General features: G+C 41.5%; 2 protein-coding genes across 7 annotated transcripts in view; one reads left to right on the forward strand and one right to left on the reverse strand.

Moving 5' to 3' along the window:
- Positions 1-27,452, forward strand: part of PORCN (porcupine O-acyltransferase) — a 298,654-nt gene that overhangs the window by 247,971 nt on the left and 23,231 nt on the right. Inside the window, exons 1-6 of one of the 5 annotated variants that reach the window (XM_070741233.1) lie at positions 14,816-14,902; positions 18,603-18,747; positions 20,667-20,859; positions 23,587-23,630; positions 24,165-24,346; positions 26,328-26,458. In XM_070741233.1, the coding sequence (XP_070597334.1) occupies positions 18,612-18,747; positions 20,667-20,859; positions 23,587-23,630; positions 24,165-24,346; positions 26,328-26,458 (686 nt within the window). In that variant the 5' untranslated portion in view covers positions 14,816-14,902; positions 18,603-18,611. Of the gene's footprint in view, positions 1-14,815; positions 15,008-18,602; positions 18,748-20,666; positions 20,860-23,586; positions 23,631-24,164; positions 24,347-26,327; positions 26,459-27,452 lie in introns of those variants that run through there. The other 4 variants (XM_070741229.1, XM_070741232.1, XM_070741231.1 and 1 more) reach the window with 4 other exon arrangements.
- On the reverse strand, positions 1,601-9,394 carry EBP (EBP cholestenol delta-isomerase). Of its 2 annotated transcripts, none has more exons than XM_070741236.1 (5): positions 9,248-9,394; positions 6,705-7,086; positions 4,982-5,018; positions 3,585-3,715; positions 1,601-3,396 (listed from the first exon to the last, which is right to left on the reverse strand). In XM_070741236.1, exons 1-5 carry the CDS (start codon positions 9,371-9,373, stop codon positions 3,185-3,187), a joined length of 888 nt encoding a protein of 295 aa, XP_070597337.1. In that variant the 5' UTR covers positions 9,374-9,394; the 3' UTR covers positions 1,601-3,184. The 2 variants fall into 2 exon arrangements, with proteins under 2 accessions (XP_070597337.1, XP_070597338.1); XM_070741237.1 differs by lacking the exon at positions 9,248-9,394 and adding an exon at positions 8,649-8,748.

Consider the following 27,452-nt stretch of genomic DNA (forward strand, 5'->3'; position numbering starts at 1 on the left):
GACTATTACAGTAGTCGAACCTCGAGGTGATGAGGGCATGAGTGACTGTGAGCAGTGACTCCGGGTCCAAATAGGGCCGCAACTGGCGCACCAGGCGAACCTGTGCAAATGCCCCCCTCACCGCAGCTGAAAGATGTTTCTCTAATGTGAGCTGTGGATCGAGGACACCCAAGTTGCGGACCCTCTGAGGGGGTCAATAATTCCCCCCCCAGGGTGATGGACAGATTGAATTGTCCTTGGGAGGCAAAACCCACAGCCACTCCACCTTATCCGGGTTGAGTTTGAGTCTGTTGACACCCATCCAGGCCCCAACAGCCTCCAGACACCGGCACATCACTTCCACTGCTTCGTTGACTGGACATGGGGTGGAGATGTAAAGCTGGGTATCATCAGCATACTGATGATACCTCACCCCATGCTCTTGGATGATCTCACCCATTATCTATTCGCATTGCTGCAAATCCAATATAATTTAAACATAGTGATTAATCACAAAAATTCTTGAACTATTTCCAAAAACAGGTGAGGGCTGGGGGTTTTTCTCTCTTATTCTTTCCAAAAACAGGTGAGGGCTGGGTTTTTTTCTCTCTTATTCTTTGGGTGCTTTTTATCATATGATTGAAGTTTAAATCAAGAGTCACTTCTCTCTTTTTTTCCTCTCTCTCTTTCCTCTCATTCTCTGCCTCAATCATTTTCTCATTTCTCTTTTTTCTCCCCTTTTTTCTCTCATTTCTCTCTCACAAACACACTTCATCTCCTTTTCTCTCTCTTGCTTTCTCTCTTTCTCTTGCTTTCTTTCTCTCTCCCTTGCTTCCTTTCTCTTTCTCTCTCCCCCTCCCTCTCTCTCTTTCACTTACTTTCTTTCTCTCTCGCTTTCTCCTCCTCTTTCTCTCTCTCTGTCTGTCTCTCTCTCTCTTGCTTTCTCTCTTTCTCTTTCTCTCTCACACACACACTTTCTCTTGCACGCTTTTTCTTTCTTTCGCGTGCACTTTCTTTCTCTCTCCCTTTCTCTCTCTCTTTCTCAATCTGTTTTTCTTTCTCTCACCCTCTCTATTTCTCTCTCGCTCTCTGTCTGTTGCTCTGTCTGTTGCTCTCTCTCTCTCTCTTTCTCTCTCTCTTTCTCCTCCCCTCATTCTCTTTCTCCCTCTATCTCTCTCCCTTTCGGGTCATCGGGCCGGTGCTAGCAGCTCGCAGGGCGTGGATCTGTGTTCCCCACCCCCAGGTGGTCATCGGGCAGGCGCCTGCAGCTGGCAGGGGGATGGGGAGCGCGTGCGCATTTAAAACGAGGAAAACTGCCAGGGAAGCTCCAGCCAGGCGGGGTGCTGTAGCTGCTGGAAAACTTGGAAGGTGCAAAGTTGCGAGATCGGAACCTGAGCTTCCTTCTTCGCCGCACACCTGACCATGTCTGACCATGGTTGAAAAACGCTGCATTATGCGACCCCTGTGTTTTGGTCATTCGACCCCCGCCGGGGTCACGACCCACAGGTTGAGAACCACTGGTATAGAGTAATTTAGAGAAAATTTTCATCACGGTGTTCTTATTTTCTTTGAAGTCTCACCCAATCCATACAACATTCAGATTGCTTATTAAAATGTCACATTTTAGTTTACAAATAAGAGTTTACTGTTGTACAGAGGGCACTCAAGGGAACAAAGCTTGGGATACAGTGATACACTTTGTTTAGAAAATAGTTGCCCCAAAGTAACCGATCCGTCTACTTATACACAAATATTTAAGCTAGGTTTTTTTTTGCTACAGACACAGAATTCCAAAGCAGTTGAAAAAATAACGAGTTAAGAAAAAAGAAAAAGAAAGCTATTAGTAAAAATGAGTGTTAATATCATAATATATTTTATTCGCTTCCATTACATTCTTAAAAATCTACTCCATCAGTTCCTTAGAAACAAAGCTCAGGTCTAACAGCTCTCTCTTTGCTCTGTCTCAAAAGTATTCTTGAGAGACAGTTGTCAAGTACTATTCCCCAGTTTAAGACATTCACTGACTGTTCTACTGGGAAACAACAAAAAAGCTTCAAGGCAAGTAGCTGAATCACTTTACATGGACAGAAGCAAGTTGTGAACCCCTCTAATGCTACCTTATATTTGATCAGCGAATAAGAAGATTGGTGCCTGCATAACCTGTATACAGTACTTCAGTTTTAGGAATGCTAGATATGGGACTCTCATTGCAGGCTTAAGTGATCACAGCTACAGGTTATCAAGGGAAACAAAGCTATATGGCCATGATGGTGAACCTTTTTTGTTTCACGTGCCAAAAGGTGGGGGAACATGGGAGAGAGGGTGTCACCGCATGCCCACACCCATAATTCTATGTGGCCCCATACATGCACATGTGACTTCCCCCACTCCCAGCACATGATGGCATTCCCGTTTTTCGCTCTCTCCAGAGGTCAGAGCCTTTCTAGCAGCCTGAGAAGGGCAAAAACGGCCTTCCCCACCCACCGGGAGGCAGAAATTTGTCCATTTGTCAACTTCCTGTTGGACCGGAAGTCCAGGTTTTTTGCTCTTCCCAAACTCCAGAGCCTTTCTAGGAGCCTGAGGAGGGCAAAAATGGCCTTCCCTCACCCTCCCAGAGGCCAAAAATGGCTCATTTCCCAATTTCCGGAGGTTGGCAAACAGGTCACTTCTGGCTTTCAGAGGGCCTTGGGGTAGGAGGAAGACCATTTCCGCCCTCATAGAAAGGCTCCGGAGCTTGGAGAGAGCAAAAAACTGGCCTTCCCCACTGCCTCCTGTTTCCCAACTCCCAGTGGGCCCAGAAGGCCCAAAAATCAACTGCAGCGTGCCCGACCTGAGCTTGCATGCCCACCGATATGGCTCCATGTGCCACTTGTGGCACATGTGCCTAGGTTTGCCATCACTGCTATATGGTAGGGCTCAGTTCAATACTGACTAGTGTTAGCTCAGTCATTTGATCCTAATGACATTTATTTAAAAATAAAACTTCCTGATCTAAAAAAATACCCGTCATGAAGATAAAACCGCAGTCTTAATTTTAAGCTCATAGTTTAAGACCTAAGAATATTTAAAGAAAAAGAAGAGAATGACCACCATCAATGGTGGTGTTTGTCCATCAATTCAATATAACAACTGAAAATGTGAGGAGTACAAGGTCAACCTCTGAATGGCTGGAAGTACCGCCAAGTATGACCTCCTGTGTAAGACCTCAATGTTTCTTGACCTTGGTAGCGTCCATTATTCTCTGGCAAGCACTAAGGTGCTTCCAAGCGTCCCAGATGAGAAGAGAGGGAATAATAATCCATAGACCATTCATGAAGACAAAGTAAAACCAGAAATACATAGGGTGCCACATCTCACTATGTCGAAAGCCGTCGCGGTATTCAGTGTAGAAGTACAGAATGTCTCCATATAGTTGACCTATGGTTAGAGACAGACAACATAGCTGATTAGGAAGAAAAGATCAGAAATGGACAAGCCAAATAAGAAATGCAGCTAGGTGCATGGAATATTAATCAAGAATAACAATATTAAATTAATTTCTTTTGAAAGATTGCACTAACATTTACATACCCTGACATACCTCCCTCCCTGCCTTGCATACCTACCTAGAGATACTACTAGCTGTAGTACATATCGATGGGACTGGCGTGAAAGGAATGCAACTACAGTCCAAAGACTGAGGGGACACCAAAAACAGGCAGTGATGGTTTCCACGCAAACTATGACATTATCTGATCTGCAGGTACAAAAATGAAATTGACGTCTCAAAACATCCCAACTTTTTTACAGTTCGCTACTTTCAAATTAGAGGGGGGGAAAGAAGAGATGATGGAGGGAAAGACAGACAGACAGACAGACAGACAGACAGACAGACAGACAGACAGACAGACAGATAGCCAATTTAGGAAAATACTTCATTTTATTTGATGAAGTAGAAAATGGAACGCACATTATTTTGAACCATGAATAAAAGCTTAGAAACTGTACTCTTGCTGAGCTAACCCAATTAAATGACATTCTGGTTTCTCTGATGCATAAAAATACACAAAGATAAAATAAGCTTATTGGATTTATGTGCTTCCCCTCTATGAGGGCTCGGGGCGGCTTGCAACATATAAAAAAATAAACCCATCTTAGGCAAAACTGCAGAATTTGATGCAAATGAGGAAGGTAAACTGGTACAAGTTCTTTCTATTCAAGCCTTGCCCATTTTATTTTCCCAGTCTGAGTTACTATGGCTAAGGGCAGAGGTGGAACGGTGACATATGCTCGCCCCCGTGGCCCTGAGTGCTAGCGGAGTCCAGTGCAATTATGCTATTGCACCTGGGCAGATAGAAAAATTGTGCATGAACATGCAGGGGTGCCCCTTCATGTCTGCACACAATTTTGCTACCTGCCCAGGTGTAGTAGCGCAATTGCGCTGGACTCCGCTAGCACTCAGAGCCACGGGGGTGAGCACACATCACCGTTCCACCTTAGCAGCCCACCTCTGGCTGAGGGGAAAATAGAAAAAAATAAATGAAAAATAAAATGGCAAGAATAGAATTTAGCCATCCCTTGCTGATAAAATGGCTCACTAACAACCAGATCTTCCACTGAGAAGGGGGAACCCCACTGATAATACGCCTCTCAAATGTTCATAAATATGAGATTGGAAAACAAATTTAATTCCCTGATGTGCTCTTTTAAACCATGAATAAAATTCATTTTTTTTTCTAAAATAATTTAGAAACCTAACAGATTAGGATCCTTAAGAAGAAATGCAGGAGTTCTTTTAATTTTGTTGTACTCTGTTTATTAAAGAATTGCCTTGGCATCAAGAAATATATTAAAGAACTCATGCAAAAATGTTGACGATCTCAGCTGTATTTATGTTTGCATTGTGTCAAGTCATTCTTTCCCTATCCCTCCACTCAAATCAAGTTCTTTGTTCAAATTGCTTAGTGCTGGATCTTTGCCGAAATATACAGACCTTTGCCTGTCATTTCAAATTAATACTTACGTGATATATCTGCTGTCACCTTTGGAATATTCCTTCCCTGGAAGATACAAAGTAAGGAGAAATGAATAGAAAAAGAAATAAATAGGAATAGTGGTAGCTTTATGAATTTCCATGTATTTTTCTTAAATATTCATTATAACTAATATGATTGTGCAGCACTTTAGATACAAAGGCAAATAGATGCTTAGAACACCCAGAGGCACAAAATTGATGCCTGTCTCCAACTCTTTAAACCAAACACATTTTTCTGACGTTTCCAGTAATTCCTATTCTAGAAGACAGAACATATAATGAATGCGAGATTATACAGACCACATGAATGCTATCATGCCAATAAAACTTTCTAAATACAAGCGGGCTTTACTAGCCTAAAACCATGCTTTTTGGTAATGCAAGTTAATTGATTTTAAGAAATGCAAATATTAGGTGATGCAAATATTTGATCTTAGGAAAGATAATAGTTTAACTTCTTGCAGTTTTGATGATACTGGCAAGAATCAAACACTGTTTAATTCAAATATAGTTGCTGAATTTGAAGGAGGTGGTTTTAGTGTGGTGGTGTACCTTTTTACATCCCATTGTATCCCACAGCCCGAGCATGTAGCCTTTAACACAGGTTCCTTAAGAATAACTATAATTGAAAACATATTTGTGTCCATTATTTCTGTTTTCTCTTCATATTTTTTATATGTGGGCCTTTTGCTTATGAGCTATTAAGAATCAGTAGCTCTACATGCACAGAACAAGTGAAAGAGCTATATATGGAGAGCATAGCAGAAGCATTAAACTATTCCAGTGCTATAACAGCTGAATTTACTTTTATCTGCACATCTTACATTTCCCTTTCATTCCTATTGCATAATTGTAATAGGTGCCTTTCCAAGGTACATTAAACAAAACAATCTGCAGGTACAGAAACTGATCGACTTGGAGAGCTTGTAAATCTCTTTCTGGAGTGATCTCAGGATAGTGTTATCTCAAAAATAACCATAGGGATGCAGGCAATCCTCATTTAATGCCCACTTAATTCACTGGCTGTTTGAAGTTACAACAGTGCTGAATGACAGGAACTTACAACTGTCCTTGTAGTTATGGCCATCACACCCACCCTGTGATCAGATAAATGTGAATCCGGTTTGGAATTAGTGTTCCCTCGATTTTCGCGGGTTTGAACTTCGCGGAAAGTCTATACCACGGTTTTTCAAAAATATTAATTAAAAAATACTTTGCGGGTTTTTTCCCTATACCATGGTTTTTCCCATCCGATGACGTCATATGTCATCGCCAAACTTTCGTCTGCCTTTAATAAATATTTTTTTTAGTAAACTTTAATAAATAAACATGGTGAGTAATAATCTGAATGGTTGCTAAGGAATGGAAAATTGCAATTTAGGGGTTTAAAGTGTTAAGGGAAGGCTTGTGATCCTGTTCATAGCCAAAAATAGTGTATTTACTTCCGCATCTCTACTTCGTGGAAATTCAACTTTCGCGGGCAGTCTCGGAATGCATCCCCCGCGAAAATCGAGGGAACACTGTATATCACAGCATCCCGCTGTCAAGTAACTGACATTTGCAATTTTCATTGCTGCCTTCCAACAATAGTTAATGGGGAAGCTGTCAGCAGATTGTAAATGGTAATCATGTGAGGGAGAAATTAATTATTGTTGCATCAATTTTCCCCCCAAAAATCAAGAGACAGAAACTAGACAGACACACATCTTACAGAGCTGTGAGAGAAAGGATTGATCCCCTGGGATTTCCATGTGGTAAAGGCTAAACCAGCCTTCAATGACGCCATGAATAAAAACACAAATGGTAAACCAGCAAATGATCAGGGTGCGCCAAGTTCCAAAAGGACCCCAAGTCTTGCTTCGCCAGCTTGCTACAAACCAAGTCAGTATCAAGATGATTCCTGAAGTAGAGAATAAGAATGTCAAGATCTGCCATAAGGGTCGGTCATTTGGGACGTAATTTTGAAGTTCCAAAGTCCGAGGCCAGTATGGGTGATAGACAACTGTTTTTTCTTCTAGAACCATAGTGGTTGACAAAATATGAGTTGAGCCAGTAAAAAAGGCAAGGGCTGCTTCTGGAAGAAAATGATCCACCTGCATTAAATACACAGAATTACGGTAGTTAACACAACATATCGTGAGAGTCTTTTGGCTTGACAGCCAATAGAATAGAAACAGAGCTTATGTTAAAATCTGAACACACACACACACGCACACAAATAAACATGTGCCTTCATACGTCTATACAGTAATCCCTCGCTACTTCACAGTTCATCTTTTGCGGATTCACTACTTCACAGGTTTTCAAAGGAGGCTTAAATCCATTACATCCACTGAAAATTTTAAATCCATTAAAAATTCATAAAATTCTTCTACAGTACTCCTGTACTCTATTAAAGAAACTGGTAGGATATCACATGTAGTTGCAGCTGAGAAACCTTATAGAATGACTGTTTAATGCAAAGGGTGGGTTTTAAAAGTCCAAATACTTGTTAAGTACATAAAAAAATATCTTTCCTCTACTTCACGGAAGTTCATTTTTCACGGGTGGTCTTGGAACGTATCTCCCGCGAAAAACGAGGGATCACTTTACATATATAATATACATATCAATATATATCTATATATATATTTGTTTTCGTAGATTTTCACGGGTATATTACACAGGGTAAAACCCGAACTCAGAACACCAGGAAGTTTCTACACAGCAGGCAATTGCTGAGCCATCAAACCACACCCAGCCACCAGTATTTCTAGAAGGAAGGCAGCTCAGGTCTCGCAGTGTTCGCCTTAGAACAAGGACAGAAACACCAGCCTGAAGATGATGAGTGTGACCTCGTCGAAACGTCGCCAGAAATTTCCAAATCCTACACGGGAAGAAACCCAAATATACCAAGACCGTCATACCTGTACCCGTGAAAATCTACGAAAACATATATATATAAATTTATATATGTCACATGTTTTTGCTGAATTTGAAAATTAAGAGAGACTAGGATAGATCTATTTCAGTCTTATTCTGGCCTCATCAGCTAGCCATACCCTCACTGGGACTTGAACTTGCAACCTTGGCCTTGTAAGGCAGAGAATAGAGAGAGAGAGAGAGAGAGAGACCCAAAAGTCATAGCATGTCTTTAGCTTTTAAGTGTCTTTATACAATAGAAGTGTATACAATAGCCTGCCACTGGATTTAAATACATTTGCATTACACAGTAGAGCTGCTCCTTTCACAGAAATCACTCCAATAGATGCATTGATTTCAAAGGAGCAAAGATCCCTAAAAGGAGCATAATCCTTCAGGAAGCAAAAAAAAAAAGAGTGAGAGAAATGACTCCAAGCAAAGTCTTCTGAAGTGTACCATCCTACAAATGCCACAGTTCAGAGGGAGAGTTACTACTTTCCATCTTCCAAACAACTTCAAAGCAACATTCAGCGCCATCCATTCACCCAAAGTGGACATTTTGTCTTGGTAGCAACCTTGCACAGCAAATTCAATCGCTGTTAGAAACCTAATGGTATATTTGTTCCTTATCTTTTTATCAGCTGATATTAATTTTCTCCAGAGTTATCCTTCAGTTCCAATTTGAGACAAGGAAGGAAAAGCCTTTTTTCTTTTTTTTTGCAAGGAAGGGAAAATGGTTACTAATTTGCCACACCCGATTTGGCAATCTTCTTGTCCTGGCTCCCCGCAATTGTAACGTTTTTCCTCGACTAGCAAAGCAAACAAATGCTAAAGTCTGCAGGAAAAGATTCTTGCCTCCGCTGCCTCCGTCCTGAGACTCAAACTGCACCCATTATTCTAAATGCGGGAAATCTGGGACTCAAAAGCAAATCAGCAGGAAGGTCTTGGTAGGACCTTGGATTTTAAAAAAAACCCTAGCAAAATACGGGCTGTAATGAGGTACTTTGCAAATACAGTCTATAAAAGATCTGTGCCCCTAAACACAATATGTATCCCATATAATATTTGATCATAGTCTATAAGAGTGTTCCCCAACCTTGGCAACTTGGAGATATCTGGACTTCAACTCCCAGAATTCCCCAGCCAGCATTCGCTGGCTGGGGAATTCTGGGAGTTGAAGTCCAAATACCTTCAAGTTGCCAAGGTTGGCAAACACTGGTATAATACAGCTGTGCCCTAAACATTTATCCCATATAACCTTTGATCACAAGAGAAACAGTAGAAAACTCTATAAATCGGCTAGGAAATCTTAACTCAGGTCAGACAGCCAAAATTTCATCTCAAAATCCTTACCCGATTTATCGTGCAAAACTTCTGCGCCAAATGCTTCTCATCTGTTTTTTTCTGAATCCTCCCAATAAATCCCTTTGCATCCTCAGCTCGGTATGAAAACAGGCAGACACGCCAGCCAATCAACATGTCCTAAGACAAAGCGGGGGGCTGTTATAGGAGGGTTTTTTTCCCTTTTGCTTTACCCGCGCAACTAATAGGAACGTAAGTTCTGACATCATAGTAGTCCGGTAACCCGATTGGTGGAAGGTGGCTGAGGCGATGTGGGTCCATGCTATCTTTTCACCGCTTCCTCGCGTCTCTTCGTCTAATTCGTAGTGTATCATCACTTACTGTTTGTCTAACAAATATACCTATATATTTTAGTCGCCCATCTACTCAAAGAATTATAACTCCGAGTTCGAGTAGCCACGGTTTATTGAATAAGCTGCGATAGCTGGGCGCACAATAAACTATCGCCCACTTTAATTCACACAACGAAACGATGTGTTACTTAAATCCCAACAAATTTTCTTCAACATGTACAAACGTTATGTCTAAATAAATCATGCACGAGTCAAATAACGCTAAATAAATGCACGAGTCAAAAGGGGCTGTGAAAATATACTGCTGAAAAAAATAAAGGGAACACTCAAATAACATCCTAGATGTGAATGAATGAAGTATTCTTATTGAATATTTTGTTCTTTACAATCTTAAATATGCACAACAGCATGTGAAATTGATTGTCAATCAGTGTTTCTTACTAAATGGACAGTTTGATTTCATAGAGGTTTGATTTTACTTGGAGTTACATTGTGTTGTTTAAGTGTTCCCTTTATTTATTTTGAGCACTGACCCCTCGCATCCTGGACATAAACTCTTTCAACTGCTACCCTCAAAACGTCGCTATAGAGCACTGCACACCAAGACAACTAGACACAAGAATAGTTTTTTCCCGAATGCCATCACTCTGCTAAATAAATAATTCCCTCAACACTGTCAAATTATTTACTGTCTGCACTACTATCACTACTAGTTTTTTCTCGTCATTCCTATCACCCATTTCCTCCCACTTATGACTTTATGACTGTAACTTGTTGCTTGAATCCTTAAGATTTTTATTAATATTGATTGTTTCCTCATTGCTTATTTGACCCCTATGACAATTCCTTGTCTGTCCAATCACAGTTGGCCAATAAAGAATTCTATTCTATTCTATTCTATCATGGTTTAGCATCTTGTGCCTCCAACTAGTGCGATAAAAACTGCAATTATCCAGATCATGGGATAGTAGCGTATTTTCTAAGCGTTTCCAATCAGCCTATATTGCCTGCTAATAAAAGGTGATGCACTGGAGATTGGAAGACTGTCACTCACTCCCTCTACATTATTTCACTACACTCCAGCCAGGGGTGGGCTACTGCCTGGAGCTGGGGGTGGGACGCAGTGGGGTAGCGAAATTGGAGCTCCACCACAGAGCACCCAATTTGCACTGAAAGATGTTGGGGGAAAAAGCAGGATGTCCTGCATAAGCCATGCCCACAGTGTGGTAGTAAAAATTTTGGTAGCCCTTCACTGACTCCAGCTATGGGTACATGGGGGATAAGGTGGCGGGAGAGATTGCAAGCTAAGTGGGTTAGAGAAGCTGGGAACAAATTCACCTTAAAGGTGAATTCAACAAAATTGCAACAAATTCAACCTTACAGAAAATAATTGCTTCCTCCAGTGAGGAAAACAGAAAATAGATTACCAGAGTGCCTATGAGATGTTCTTGCTGTACTTTTATAATCAGCATGCCAATAAATAATCCACATTAGATGTCCGAACATTAGATGTCCTCTCCGAACTTGATGGACGAACATCATGTTACAGGCACACCTTACTGGTTGTATTAATGGAGCAGCCCTGATTTCTCAGAGACCTCTCATAGCTCAGTTCTGTTATAAACTTAATCAGAAGTAATAGTGCAAGGTGTTGTACTTCCTCACTCTCCCCATCACACCAAAGAACACAGCCATCTCTTACACCAAGGGTCCCCAAGCTCAGCAACTTTAAGACTTGTGGACTTCAACTCCCAGTATTATCCAGCCAGCATAGATGGCTGGAGAATACTGGGAGTTGAAGTCCACAAGTCTTAAAGTTGCCAAGTTTGAAGACCTCTGTCTTACATAATTGTAACGCTTAGACTAGAGTAATGATGGCTAACCTTTTTCTCGTCACACACCAAAAGCACGTGTATGCCTACCTTCCTTGAGTTATAGTCCTACTGGCCGAATTTACCGGTATCTACTTTGCTTTTGTTTGTTCATACCAATATCTGCTATCTTGTATGTTTTGACAAATAAATATGTGCGATAGCACACATGCGATGGCATCCATAATGCAACAACAACACCCCTACGCTTCCCCCCGCTTGTTTATTTGTTTATTTGTATTATTATTTATATTATATTATATTATGTTTGTTTGTTTGTTTGTTTATTTGTTTATTTATTTATTGGATTTGCATGCTGCCCCTATCCGAGGACTCGGGGCGGCTCACAACATATCAGAACAACATAATAATACATCTAAAAGTCCAATTAATATAGCTAAAAATATAATTAAATATATATTAATTAATATAATTTTTTAAAAATTCATTACCATTCACTCAACCAAACATACTAAACATTCATTGATCAGGAGGTTAATATGCCTGTGAGGACCCCCTGCATTCCCCCATCACCTTCCAGAGGGCCTCCAGAACCATAGAAACCTGTTTTCGCTCTCCTCGAGATTGGAGGAAAGCCTCCGGAGCCTGGGGATGCACCTTATATTGTTTGCATGTATACTTTAAGAGTAGAGGCTTAGAAGAAAAAAATACAATAAAATGTGATAGCGTGTGGCAGATTAAGTTTATTTATGGCAACAATAAAAAATTGGTTTGTCACTTTGTTGTTTGTTCAACTTCCCAGTTAGCATTCTTTAAGAACCCTAATTTTACTAGCAGACTAGTTCAACATTCTTTAGCTTTGTCCAATATCAGCTAAGCCTGACAAAGTGCACCCCAATTTGCATGAACATTAAAACAATGAAAATTTGAAGAACCCATAATCACAATAACTTGCTATAATTCATATAGTGGCCTGGTTCAGACTGTCTAATAAGGATGTGGTTTTTCAGCTTTTCATATCTTAACAGTCAAATAACTCAAGCCTCACTATGAAAGAAACAACAAAACTCATTTATAATTCTAGCTATCAAGGCATGTTTTTATTTACAGATGGTTTTAAATGCTTCAGGTTTTACCCTAGGACTCTGATGGCGAAACTATGACACGTGTGTGCTGGCCAGCTGACTTTCAGCCTTCCGGAGGAAAGAACAAGCTGTCATTTTCTCTTTCCCAGCTTTCAGGAAAGCCTTCAGAACCTGTAGATGGCAAAAAATGGACCCCACGGCCCAACCAGAAGTTCAGAAACAAACTCACAGTTGGGCCATTGTTCACCCTTCCCAGGCTTCAGGAGTTTGTTTCTGAACAGGTTGGGCCTGTTTTTCACCATCCGCAGGCTCCTGAAGTTTTACTGAAGCCTGGGAAAAGCAAAAAACAACCTCCCCTTCACCCTCCAGAAGGCAGAAAATAAGCTGGAATCCCTTTTTCGCCATCCACAGAATCCAGAGCCTTCAGTGAGCCCCACGTGCATGCATGGGGGAAGAGCATTTCATTATGGGTGTGGGCATAATGCTGCATGAATCCCAGCGGCCGGTTAGGTCCCACAGAGTTGGCCTTCTCCGGGTCCCGTCGACGAAACAATGTCGTCTGGTGGGACCTAGGGGAAGAGCCTTCTCTGTGGCGACCCCAACCCTCTGGAATCAACTCCACCCGGAGATTAGGATTGCCCCCACCCTCCTTGCCTTTCGCAAACTCCTCAAAACCCACCTCTGTCGTCAGGCATGGGGAAATTGATTCCCCTGGGCCGTTTCCGCTTTATGTATGGTCTGTATCAGATGTATGATTGTTTTTATATTAAGGGTTTTAATTTGTTTTAAGTATTGGATTTGTACTGTTTCTTGTTGTGAGCCGCTCCGGGTCCTTGGAGAGGGGCGGCATACAAATCTAAATAATAATAATAATGATGATGATGATGATGATGCGTCCTTTTGGCATCCAAGCAAAAAAAAAGGTTCTCCATCACTGCCCTAGGGTAATCTATTTTTGTCTGCACAGAATCTGAATTATTTATTACAAGCAATACTTTCACTATATGAAGCATCAATGAGCCTGGATCTGGAAATTAAGGTATCAAAGACTAAGACATCAGTTAGGGGAAATTGGGCAAATAATTATGTTATACATAAACAATGGAAAGTAGAGCAAATAGATAAATGTGTGTACAGTTAGCATTGAACAGAGATGGAAAAAGAGCTAAAGAAATTTCAAGACATGGAAATGTCGAACTGCAATGATTTGCCTGTGAAGAATGAAAATTAAAGAACCAAAGGGTCTGTGTATCAATATGCAATAAAATTGTCGCGTGAAAGCGAGCGCTGGGTACGTCAAGAGAAATAGGAAAACAAACACATGCCTGGAACAGTGCCTGGAATAATAGATGCTTGGAACAGATTTCCAGCAGACGTGATTGATAAATCCACAGTAATTGAATGTAAACATGCCTGGGATAAACATATATCCATCCTAAGATAAAATACAGGAAATAGTATAAGGGCAGACTGGATGGACCATGAGGTCTTTTTCTGCCGTCAGTCTTCTATGTTTCTATATTTCTATGCCACCAAAAAAAACCCCAAACAACAACCCAGGAAGAGGCAGGATTAAGGAATGAAGCGGAAGAAACCTTCAGAAGTGGCTGACCAGGATGCTCTTGCTAAGCCCTTAGGAATTCAGACAACTCTTGCCAATCTAAAGCTTTTATTACAAACCCTCTGGCAACAACGCAGACCTGCTATGCGTGCAACTCCTGATCTGACTCCATTTTCCCCACCCGATCTCCGCTAAGCAACCCTTCCACATTACTTCATACATATTTCGGGTGGTTTAAAGGCCACCATTGAAGTTTTCCCAAGAGGATGCTACAGGGCAGTTTTCTGGAACGCCCTTTCAGAGAAGGTTTTTCCAGAACAAAACCTTGTTAAAATAATAATAATAATAATAATAATAATAATAATAATAATAATAATTATTATTATTATTATTATTATTATTATTATTATTATTATTATTATTATTATTATTATTATTGCTAGACGCTCCCGCGCTTTCCTTTCCACGGACGTTCGCGCATCGCGACCCTTCATAAAGGAAGCTCAGGTCAGACAAGCTGGCTTGCATTCCTCAAGGGGTTGGGAGGGGGGATTCGGGCTAATTGCTTTCTTCTCTCGCCCCGCCTTTTCTCATTGGCTGCCCTTTGGCTTCTTTTCCATCCGATTGGCCGTTCGGCGGTTTGGACTCTGCCTCACCAACCTCCTTATTGGTGTTTTCAAGCGACCCCGCCTCCAACTTCAAAACGGGATCGCTCGCATCCCCTTCCCCACCGCCTACCTACCTCTCCTTCCTTCCCCCCCCAGATTTCCAGCTGTTGGGGGCGGCGCGGAGGGAGGGGGGAGAAGAGGGAGGGGGAGACTGGTATCCACGCAGCTCCAGGGGGAAAAGAGGGTGGCGCGAATAAAGACGCATCGGTGAGTTAGCCCTTAACGCCGCGCCTGCCTCTTTTTAGGGCACGCCGCTGGAACATCTGGCCTGGAGCTAGAGGGCCGGTGCTGGGATGGATGAGAGGCATTAAGGCAAGTTGGGTGAGAGAGAGAAGCAGAGCCGAGCCCAATAAGAGGGCGCCGAGTTCTCCCCCTCTCCTGCAATGCAACGTAGGCTTCCTCAATCTGTGTCTCCGAATGAAGGGATTCCCCATTTTTCTGTCTCTGAGATGACGCCAGTTTCCATGGGATTCCCAGCATTATTAGCGCTTTCCCCCTTTAAGAATAGCGCTCTTAGGAAAGCGGGGGTGGGGTGGGGGTTTTGCAGCGAGAAAGCAAAATCAGGTTGGGGGGGGGAAACAATGTCTAAGAAAGGCAACGAGAAGCCCAGGGATTACTTTGGAGTTGCTCGTTTGATTTTTTTCCCCTTTCGGATCCTTTTGTCTCGAAAGCCACGTTCCCCTCCTCCTCCATTCTGTGTGCTCCCGCCTTTCCTTCCTGTCTCTGTACCTGCCTGTAAACACCACTGACCACCGAATCCGCAGGGTTTCTGTCCCTACTTCGTGTTAACCATAAAATGGTTTTGATTGGTCTTTTCCTTCCTGTATGGTGTTACTCTGAATTACGATGGTGAACCAAATCACGGTTTAATGCAAATGGGCCATTCCAGCCATGTCTTCCTCCCTATTGCAATGCTGCTCTGGATTACTCCACAATATCCATTTTTTTAAACTTTTTTTTTTTAGATAATTCTTAGAGCAATTGTACATTTTATTTATTTCTTTGAGTTGGAAAGGGACTTTATAGGTCAGTGATGGTGAACCTATGGCACAAGTGCCACAGGTGGCACGCAGAGCCATATCTGCTGGCACGCGAGCCATTGCCATCGTGCATGGGTGTGCCAGCCAGCTGATATTTGGCTTACACAGAGGCTCTCTGAGGGTGTTTTTGGCTTCCAGAGAGCCTGGGGTGGGGGGACGTTTTTACCTCCCCCCCCCGACTTCAGGGAAGCCTACAGAGAGCGAAAACACGAGCCTACTAGGCTCACCAGGCCCTCCAGAGGACCTCCAGGAGGTGGGGGGAGTTGTTTTCACCCTCCCCAGGAATTGAATTATGGGGGTGGGCAGTCACACATGTGCGATAGCGCTCATATGCTCTTTTTGCATCCAAGGAAAAAAAGGTCCACCATCACTGTTATAGGTCATTTAGTCCAACCCCCTGCTATAGCAGGAACCCTATATCACCCTTAGACCAGGGGTAGGCAAAATTGGCTCTTCTATGATGTGTGGACTTCAACTCCCAGAATTCCTGAGCTAGCATGATTGATTCTGGGAGTTGAAGTCCACAAGTCATAGAGGAGCCAACTTTGCCTACCCCTGCCCCAGACAAATGGCAGTCCAATCTCTTATTGGATTGTTACATAGTTCCATTTTTATTTAAGCATAAGGCACATTACGCTTAATCTTGTTTCTTTCGTCATTATTACAAACACATTTGTATTTACATATTTACGTATTATGGACCTTTTTTAGCTATTACTTTTCTTTTTTCTATGTTCAATCCATTGATACCATTGTTCCCAGGTCTCGTAATAGTCCGAATCTTTTTGGCCCCATAATTGTATTGTAAATCTGTCCATTTCAGCACATTTGTAAATTTTATTAATTATAATACTTTCTTCAGGGATTTCTGGGTTTTTCCAAGACTGTAAATACTATCCTGACTGTAGTGGTAATAATATGTAATACTAAACATTTAATACTTTTGTTATATTCTTTTTTGAATATTCCCAGGAGGAGGAGCTCTGGTGTAAATTCTATTGGTACTTTGATTATTTTCTGCATCCATTTGTGTAGCTTGGTCTTTTCATTTCAGGACACAACCATCATATGTGAAAGGAGGTGCCTTGTGTTTTTTGCATTTTCAACAAATTGAGTTCAAATTCCCACTACCCATTTTTCTACCCACCTTGTATGTTTCTAGGCTTAGTGTTAATTCAACCTTGGAAAACTGAAGTAGAATAAGAATTTATGCTATTATTGTGTGACTGGTAACTGACCTTGAGTTAATTATGAGGATGCCTTCCTGTTCCCCTAAAGGAGCTCTTTTGGAAAATGTTTTTATTCCTAAACTGGGTATACAAATAAGAATTAAATCCAAGTAACAAGGTGGAGAAAGAGTTTGCATCAATGTAGAAGCTTTAGTTTGCTCAGCTGTACTGTGGAAATAGTCAAATTATATGGGGTTTAGAAGAATTTACTTTCATACAGTAACGTTTATGGATTTATTTAGTTGATTTATACCTTTGTCTCTTCCTCCATAGAACTTGGGGCAGCAAAGATGGACTGTATCATTAAAATACCATAAACATACAAATCACACTCTAGTTCATTATATTCTCTGATTTCAGCTTACATAGTTAATAGTTCAGCATATGTTGTGTACAAAATGAGACAGATTGAACAAGCCATAGTTAGGTTAATTACGAGAAACACGATTTTGCTGCTGTAGTTATATGTTTTCCAAACTCATCTCTGCTTAGCTACATTTTGTAGTGTCATACACACATACATACATACATACATACATACATACATTATCCTGGATTTCCATGCTGCTATTTCAAATCCATGATTCTAAAACAAAAGGGAAACAATAGTTACAGAAGAGAACATTGGGTTATAGCGTGCCATTGAAATGGCAGACGTGTCTGAGATGATAAATATGATTAAATGGGTTTTATGTCAAGAAGTACTGGGCCTGCTAATTAACTGGGCTTATATCATGCACTGAACCAGAAAATGGCCTAACCATACTGCAGGTATTAGGTTACATCAATCTAGTTTATGTGGTTGGTTTTTGTATAGTTCAATGTGTTGTATGAGCCTCAGAAAGTGGACTTTAAGGAAATTATTTATTTGTTTGTTTATTTATTTGTTTATTGATTTGATTTGTATGGCGCCCCTCTTCGTGGACTCAGGGTGGCTAACAACAGTGATAAAAACAATATGTAGCAATCCAATTATAAAACAACTAAAAAACCCTTATTATAAAAACCAGAGATACACTGTAGAGGCCCAGGAGAAAGAATATCTCAGTTCCCCCATGCCTGGCGGCAGAGGTGGGTTTTAAGGAGCTTACGAAAGGCAAGGAGAGTGGGGGCAATTCTGATCTCTGGGGGGAGTTGGTTCTAGAGGGCCGGGGCCGCCACAGAGAAGGCTCTTCCCCTGGGTCCCACCAAACAACATTGTTTAGTTGACGGGACCTGGAGAAGGCCCACTCTGTGGGACCTAATCGGTCACTGGGATTCGTGCAGCAGAAGGCGGTCCCGGAGATAATCTGGTCCGGTGCCATGAAGGGCTTTAAAGGTCATAACCAACACTTTGAATTGTGACCGGAAACTGATCGGTAACCAATGCAGACTGCGGATTATGGTTAAATAAAACACATAAGTATTCTTTAGCCACACTTTTTATCTTTGTGTAAGCATGTCTTGAAACTTCAATTATTCGCCCAGTAAAAAGAGGTTCTTCCAACTACAATAATCCCAGTTTAAGAACAGGACTTGGTGTAGCTCACTCCAGACATTTTATTGTTTGAGTTTATATATGTTTCAGAATAACCTTGACTTGCCTCCAGAGCTCTAACTTTATGGGTTTGCTCTGCATCTCTCTCGTTCTGTTTCCAGGTCGGGGCCATGGCTACTTTTACCCGGGAAGAGTTTTACCAGCAGCTGTTGAGCAGTTGTGTGCTGCCAACTGCTCAGCAGGGTTTCGAACAGGTTTGGACTCTGCTGCTCTTGTGTCTAGCTTGCCGTCTCCTATGGAGGTTATGTAAGTAGGGGCTGAGTTTGTATACATGTGAGATAAAATTGAATTATGCTAGCTAGTTTCCAGCTCAATGTTGTTTGATTGCAATCATTTAATCTGAATGTTGGTTGCGGATATATAATCTGAAAAATATGATATTTATTGATGGCTGACTTACCCGAATACCAAACTTCCAAGAATTCCCTAGCATTTTGGGGTTTGATGTTCAAAAAGGCTAATAGTTTTTTTTAGCAGTTCTGCTCAAGTTTTCTGATGATAGTTAATATTTTGGGAGGCACCCTATTGGTTTCTGTCTATTTGTCTTACATAGTCACTGTTGCAGTCCTTGTACTGTAAGTTGTAGATCAGTGATGGCAAACCTATGTATGTCACGGATGAGCCATATCTGCTGGCACATGAGCTGTTGCCCTAGCTCAGCTCCAACATGCATGTGTGTGCTGGCCAGCTGATTTTTAGCTTGCACAGAGGCCCTGGAGGGCATTTTTTGCTTCTAGAGAGCCTCCTGAGGGATGGGGGTGGGCGTTTTTACCCTCCCCCAGCTCCAGAGATGCCTTTGGAGTCTGGGGAGGGCGAAACACAAGCCTATTGGGCCAAACAGACGTTGGGAAACAGGCTGTTTCCTGCCTCCAGAGGGCCTCTGGGGGTTGGGGGAAGCTGTTTTTGCCCTCCCCAGGCATTGAATTATGGGTGTTGGCACTTGCACATGCGCGATAGAACATGCCCACTCTCTTTCGGCACCCGAGGGAAAAAAGGTTCGCCATCACTGTTGTAGATGATATAAAGGGAATAATCCAACCAAAACTACCATTTGCAATGCTTCAGAAATGCCTCCGGAGAATTGAGACAGTGGTCAAGTTCCAATTTATTCCTGGTGCCCTCGTTCCCTCAGCCTGCCTTGCCTTCTGCTATAAAATTATGGCTGTTTCCCCACAGTCTGGCAAGGCCGAAGAGGTTGCTTCCTAAGGTTAACATGAGAATAAGGGAGTTGAGTGGGGAAGGAAAGACCATGACCTCATTTGCTTGGCATAAAGTCTACATTCTCTAGAAGGTCTATTTGTCACAGTAAATGGTGGTTTATTGCAGTGTTTCCCAACCGTGGCAACTTGAACATATTTGGACTTCAACTCCCAGAATTCCCCAGCCAGCAAATGCTGGCTGGGGAATTCTGGGAGTTGAAGTCCAGATATCTTCAAGTTGCCAAGGTTGGGAAACACTGGTTTATTGAGTAAGTTATAATTGGCTGGGTTCACATAATACATTCAGTGATAAACTGGGGTGGACAGCTTGTTCCTCCTCCCAAAATCCCTGTCATATTGATTGATTTCCCACTACAGTACTATTTTTCTGGTCCCCCTCCCCTTCCCAGTACGAGTGGGAATGACCGGTGGCCTGAAGGAGACTAAATATTTCCATTTCCACTTTTAATTCCCCTGATAACTTGAAATTTCATCAGCATAATTGGATAACTTTTTTTTAAGATCTAAAGGATTATTTAAGGGTGGAACTATAAACTATTTGCCTTTCAAAGAACATTACCATCTCTTTCCACCCTTCCAGAAACAGCATGAAAAAAGATGGATGAATCTTTCCAGTGATAGTATTTTATTACTCTCAGAAAACCTTCTGTGGTGTCCAGGTGTTTAGAATAGAATAGAATAGAATAGAATAGAATAGAATAGAATAGGTTTATTGGCCAAGTGTGATTGGACACACAAGGAATTTGTCTTTGGTGCATTTGAAGTCTCCAGTCCTGGAGAAATTGCCCTTCCCTGCAATAAGCTTTGATTCACAAACATCAATAGTTGAGATCATATGCTAACACTCACACAACAGATTCCATAGTATGGCTAGGTGTGTTGGGTGAAGCCAGCCACGGTGCGCTTCTGTTTCTCTCATCCATGCTCCTGCCTCTTCTTTTCCAGCTCTGCCGTCCTATGTTAAGCACCTGAGCACTGTCGCCAGTGGCTTCTATGCCCTCTACCACTTTTTTCAACTGCAGATGGTGTGGGTTGTGCTCCTCAGCCTCTTGTGCTACCTGGTTTTATTCCTGTGTCGCCACTCAACCCAGCGTGGAGTTCTGCTCTCCATCACCATCCTCATCTATTTGCTTATGGGGTAAGTGAGGAATGTGGGAGGCTGATAGGGCCAAGATCAATTCATGGGGAAAGGGTTAGCTAATAACATGTTGGACCAATAAGAGGAACAATTTTCATAAGGGAGCACAAGGTAAACAGGTGTCCTTAGGCCTTGGAGGCTGGTTACAAGAATGCACGTGGTGCTGTATTTTTCCTAATTTGGCCAGCCCCATTGTCTGAAGTTTACCCACTTCATGAGTAGAGGCCACCCAAACTACCTACATTTGTCCAAATAAAAATAAGTTGAATAATTTTAATTTTTTGTTTTGAAAGAGGGTCACTTTTGCAAACTTAACCCACTCAAACCACAAGATGCTCTCAAATCAGTCTCTAGGACAATAATTGTCAAGGTGGAACAGAGTTGACTTATGTTGCTGATACATAGGTGTATAATTTATGATGGCCAGATTGATGAGAATAGTAGGTTAAGTTGTCCATCTTTGTGCCAACTAGTGTCCTCCAGATGTGTTAAATGTATCGTTAGTTATGCTGACTGGGAATTATGGAATTATAATTCAAAATATTTAGAGATTGCCAGGTGGAGAAAAGTTAGGCTTAGCTAAATAAAACTATTAAACAAGTAAGCTAAGATACAATAAGCTTATAATATTTCTTAGCATCCATATATACATTACCATTTTAACTCCTTCCAAATTCACAAGCTGCATTTTTTATAAAGTTGTGTATTCTGTTTCTTTCCAAATCTGAAAGACCCAACATTTAAAATATCTTGAAACCAGTATTCATACTAATAAGCATTCTTGTTGGTTGAATGTCCTGATTTCTTTGGGGTTTGGAAGGCACAATAAGTAGCCAAGTTTGGTTAAAATGCAGCGTGCAGTTGACGGAGAGGAGATAAAATAATGATGACAAACCAATGGCATGTGTGCCATAGGTGGCAGATGGAGTCATATGTGAGGGCACGCGAGGCATTGCTTTATGTCAGCTGCAGCAGATTTTTGGCCTTCTTTTAGCCTGATTTCTTTGGGGTTTGGAAGGCACAATAAGTAGCCAAGTTTGGTTAAAATGCAGCGTGCAGTTGACGGAGAGGAGATAAAATAATGATGACAAACCAATGGCATGTGTGCCATAGGTGGCAGATGGAGTCATATGTGAGGGCACGCGAGGCATTGCTTTATGTCAGCTGCAGCAGATTTTTGGCCTTCTTTTTAGCCGTTTTTGTTCTCCTTAGGCTTCAGGTAAGTCTCCTGAACCCTGGGGATGGTGAAAAACAGTCCAATGGGCCTACCGGAAGTCCGGATGCTTCAGTGAGGCCTGGGACCATGCGGGGGGTGGGGGTGGAAAAGAAGGTGGAAATGTTGGTACGTCTTATACACCAAATACAGCCATTTTTGGCCTTCTAAAGCCCCACCCCCATGTTCCATTTTTGCAAAACATGGGCCTGTTTTTCACAAAACAAGGGGTGTGAAAAGGGTTTGGGAGGTCTGTACAATGCTTCTGCGGGCTAGGGAGAGGCAAAAAAATGCCCCCGTTTTTGTGAAAAATGGCGGTTTTGCTTCTCCCCAGCCCCTAGAAACACTCTACAGCCTTCCAAACCTTATGTGCACCCTGTTTTTTGCAAAAATTGGGAAAAATGGCTCCATTTTTGTGAAAAACGGGGCATGCAGAAGGTTTGGGAGGCCTGAAGAGTGCTCCTGGGGGCCTGGGAGGACAACACTTTTTTTTCTTATCTGTTCGAAATCTTGGTGCGTCTTATATAACAATGAGTGTTATAGTCCGAAAAATATGGTAATTCCTGGAATCGGGTGCATTTCTAGTCACCCAGCCCTTTGACATGAGTGTATAGTAATCTCTCGCTACTTCACGGTTCATCTTTCACAGATTCGCTATTCACGGGTTTTCAAAGGGGGCTTAAATCCATTAAAAATTCATAAAATTCTTCTGCAGTACTCCTGTACTCTATTAAAGAAACTGGTAGGCTATCACATGTAGTTCCAGCTGAGAAACATTATAGAATGACTGTTTAATGCAAAGGGTGGGTTTTAAAAGTCCAAATACTTGTTAAATACAGTGTTCCCTCAATTTCCGCAGGGGATGCGTTCCGAGACCGCCCGCGAAAGTCGAATTTCCGCGAAGTAGAGATGCGGAAGTAAATACAACATTTTTGGCTATGGACAGTATCACAAGCCTTCCCTTAACACTTTAAACCCCTAAATTACCATTTCCCATTCCCTTAACAATCATTTACTCACCATTCTTACTGGTACTCACCATTGAATAAGACACTTAGTGATCCTGATATTTATAAACATAATTATTTATTAACAATATTTTTTTGTGTTATTTATTTGCAAAAGTTATTAGTTTGGCGATGACATATGACGTCATTGGGTGGGAAAAACCGTGGTATAGGAAAAAACCCGCGAAGTATTTTTTAATTAATATTTTTTGAAAAACCGTGGTATAGGCTATTCGCGAAGTTCGAACCCGCAAAAATCGAGGGAACACTGTACATTAAAAAATATCTTTCCTCTATTTCACGGAAATACGTTTATCACGGGTGGTCTTGGAACGCATCCCCAGCGAAAAACGAGGGATCACTGTATTCCTTTTTATTGGAAAGTTCAGCAAGAGGAGGATTTTGAAACTTATCTGGATCTTATAAAAGAAAAGATAGCAAAGGACTGATATCCAAAGATAATGGTGTGATTTTTTTTGTTTCCTGCTTTTCCCTCCTCCTTTATAGAGAGATGCATATGGTGGACACTGTGAGTTGGCATAAGATGAGAGGTAAGTGACAGATCTCCTTCTGCACGTATCTTCTGTTTTGTGATAAGGTGAATCCGAAAATCTATGTATTGAAAGAACGTGCTGCCTTTCCAAAAGCTTAAAGTACTGTTCAGTGTGTGTAGCTTTCATAGCTTTATAGCTAGAAAATTCTATCAAGTCTTATAAACTGAGTTGTTATTAGAAAGAATACTTTTCTTATGTACGAACTTCCATTTGTATAACCCATTGGATCGGAACATCTTTGCTGGACTAAAAAAATTTAATTTGTGATAGTAACCAGTGAAGGGCTACCAAAATTTTTACTACCACACTATGGGCATGGCTTATACAGGACGCCCTGCATTTCTTTCAACTTCTTTCAGTGCAAATTGGGTGCTCTGGGGTGGAGCTCCATTTTCGCTACCCCACTGCGTCCCCCCCCCAATCTGGGTAGGAGCCCAGCCCTACTAGTAATTCTATGCTAACAAATTATTTAAGATACCGGTACTTGTTAAGAATGTCAGCATTGACCCTCTCTCTCATTTCTACCACTAGGTGCCCAGATGATTGTGGCAATGAAGGCTGTGTCATTGGGCTTCGATCTAGACCGGGGCGAAGTAGCAACCATTCCTTCCCCAGTTGAGTTCATGGGGTATATCTACTTTGTCGGAACTGTGATTTTCGGACCCTGGTTCCGCTTTCGCACCTATCTTCAGGCAGTAGAGAGCAGGAAAATAGTGAGTGTGCTTTAATGTCTATTATTGATTGTGGTGGGCAAGTTCTGGTTGGTGGGGAAAGGATGGGCTACATTTCAACTTTGAAGATTTATTAATAGTGACACATTCAGCTTGGGCATTTTTCTCCAGACTTCCTGGAGCTGCAAACGATCAGGGCACGACAGAGTTCTTTACTCTTTAGACTCATAGTTGGAAAAGTTTGGACCATGGAGAATGAAGGGCCTCTATTTTTTTATAGAAACTATGTTTATGAATGAACGGATCATTTATTTTCTTTTATTGGCCAAAACAGAAGCAGCCATATTTTTACTCAGTAGTTGGATAGCGTTCTACCTACATATTTCAGTCTTTCTTATGTAGAGGAGAAATTATGAAGTGGAATGTTGAACTCTATTCCAAAAATTCAATGAAGTATTTCTCCAAAGGGCAACCCTTCCTCTACCTCACCCTCTCCCAGCTTGATGTGGCTCATTCCATTAAGAGTGGATTGTACCACCTTTTGGGGAAGAGTGGGGAGGGATGCATTCAATCTTTGAGTGACTTGCTAAGGGCCCAATTGCAAAACTCTGGTGGGTGGGAACTAAAAAGTAGGAAAGAAAGAAGTTCACAATTAAATGGAAGTGAACTTATTTAAAATATAATTAAATCTTATTTACATGCCAATTCCATCATTAGAGTATCTCTAGACAATTATTGGCCACCCAAGTAGAGCAGATGGGAAACACACAAGATGAGCCAACACTACGTTATTGTAAGCTTTTTTTTAAACAGAATCTTGCAAGTCGGAAGGTCTTGCAAGTCGCAAGGTACAGATCTTCCACTGTCTTTCTTTACCACCTGATAAATTAGGACAGATCCTTTCTTAAGTTATTTTCTCTGCCCGTTTCTCAGCTGTGGGCTCACTCTCCCTTTTATCTGATTATTCCCTAGACCAGGGGTCTCCAACCTCGGCAACTTTGCTGGCTGAGGAATTCTGAGAGTTGAAGTCCACAAGTCTTAAAAGTTGCAAGGTTGGAGACTCCTGCCCTAGACAACATTTCTACCCCTCATCTCCCAAAGTCATTCCCACAGGCCATGATAGCAGCACTCAGTTTTTATTTTATTTATATTATTAGTTTCTATAATTTTGCAATTGCACTGAAATTTAATTTAAAGGCAATTAATATTGTCTTCCCAAGTCTTCAGTAATATCCTCCTTCTACTGGAGCTTAACCAACAGTCCGCAGTCTGCATTGGTTGCTGATCAGTTTCCGGTCACAATTCAAAGTGTTGGTTATGACCTTTAAAGCCCTTCATGGCACCGGACCAGATTATCTCCGGGACCGCCTTCTGCTGCACGAATCCCAGCGACCGGTTAGGTCCCACAGAGTGGGTCTTCTCCGGGTCCCGTCAACCAAACAATGCCGCTTGGTGGGACCCAGGGGAAGAGCCTTCTCTGTGGCGGCCCCGGCGCTCTGGAACCAACTCCACCCAGAGATTAGAATTGCCCCCACCCTCCTTGCCTTTCGTAAGTTCCTTAAAACCCACCTCTGCCGCCAGGCATGGGGGAATTGAGATGCTCTTTCCCCCTGGGCCTTTACAATTTCATGTGTGGTATGTCTGTATGTATGTTTAGTTTTTTATATTAATGGGTTTTTAAATCATTTTTAGTATTTATTGGATTATTATTGTACATTGTTTTATTACTGTTGTTAGCCGCCCCGAGTCTTCGGAGAGGGGCGGCATACAAATTCAATAGATAGATAGATAGATAGATAGATAGATAGATAGATAGATAGATAGATAGATAGATAGATAAATTTTGGAAGGAAATCCAGTGAATCAGATCAAGGTTTTTGCATCTGTGCATGGGATTATAAATAAAACGGTGGGGAGTGCTTTGTAGCTGATGGAGATGCATGTGAATGAAAAACTACCATGACTGGAATTCATACAGAGGATGCTCATTACATAATGATTGGTTTTGGTTCTTTCCACATAGACTTTCTCCTGGTTTCAGAAGGTCTTTCTGAGCTTCTTCCTCTGCCTTGTGTGCCTCATAATGTCCACCTGCGTGGCTCCCTATCTCTTCTCGTACTTCATACCCCTCTACAGCTACAGGCAGCTCAGGAAGTAAGTGCCTTGATTTGAATTGATGTTCTGAGACTCCACAGCTGGAAATGAATTTGTTAAGGAAGCTTGCCAGCAGGGCTCCTTTATCTTTCAAACACCAAATCTGAATTAAAACTTTAGAAAAGAAAAAAAAACCTGAGAAATATAAGAATGAAATGTTTTGAAGTTTCTTACCTAAGTTAATGGCTCCGTCCATCCTCTTCCGGCAATACCTGTGGATTTTTAGGTGTGGCAAGATACATTTTGGGTTTCATATTTTTTAAAGGACTTTTAATATTCCCTTGACTTATTTTGGGATTGGCTTTATGATTTCTTTTCATCCAGCACTGGATGAAAGGCAATGGAGTAGAATCAACTATGCAGCTAGGACCTTGAAATGTCAGCTTATTTTTATGCAGATCGCTACCTCTGCATGGAAAGTTCAGAAATAGCAGCCCATTTTAATTCTCCCAGACTTTCATTCTAAAAAATACTGCTTAAGGAGTGTTGTGGTTCTATGCCAGTATGTTCTGAAAGGCCTCTGACTGTCAGAATGATTTTAATAGGGTGTCATCATGTGCTTAAATGATGATGTACTATCTTTTATTAGACAGATTGGGATAGTGCCTCAGGCAGCTGATCCTGGGTCTGATGAAGAAAGAAATCAGCAGATTGTTAGCTGTTTAATTTAGCATTTCTCTTCACCATCAAGTAGTGATTCTTGCCCGATATTGTGTCTCAAAAGTGAAAAATGACTTGAGGGAAGCACCATTTGCCACGGTGCTTCCTCAGGCAAAAAATACATTAAGTTGATTAGGACAAAGAAAACCTCTCTCTCTCTCTCTCTCTCTCTCGTCTTAATGGCTTATATTGTACTTTCATCATCAGATTATATATAGTTCTGTGGTACAGAGCTGAGCATTTATCTATGTGAAGACTCAAGACTACAGCAAATCCATTTGGAATTTCCTACAATTAAATTGTAGGACTTGGATTTTATCATTTATTTCTAAAT

This window comes from Erythrolamprus reginae, chromosome 2, assembly GCF_031021105.1.
Source record: "Erythrolamprus reginae isolate rEryReg1 chromosome 2, rEryReg1.hap1, whole genome shotgun sequence".
Lineage (NCBI taxonomy): Eukaryota > Metazoa > Chordata > Lepidosauria > Squamata > Dipsadidae > Erythrolamprus > Erythrolamprus reginae.

Excerpts from the sequence above, each read along its gene's own strand:
- EBP (XM_070741236.1), bottom strand. The coding sequence starts at position 9,373 with ATGTTGATTGGCTGGCGTGTCTGCCTGTTTTCATACCGAGCTGAGGAT. Across the intron at positions 5,019-6,704 it reads ATCCTTTCTCTCACAGCTCT|GGAAGGAATATTCCAAAGGT; the intron begins GTAAGATGTGTG and ends TGTATCTTCCAG. Across the intron at positions 3,397-3,584 it reads ACAGCTAGTAGTATCTCTAG|GTCAACTATATGGAGACATT; the intron begins GTAGGTATGCAA and ends CTCTAACCATAG.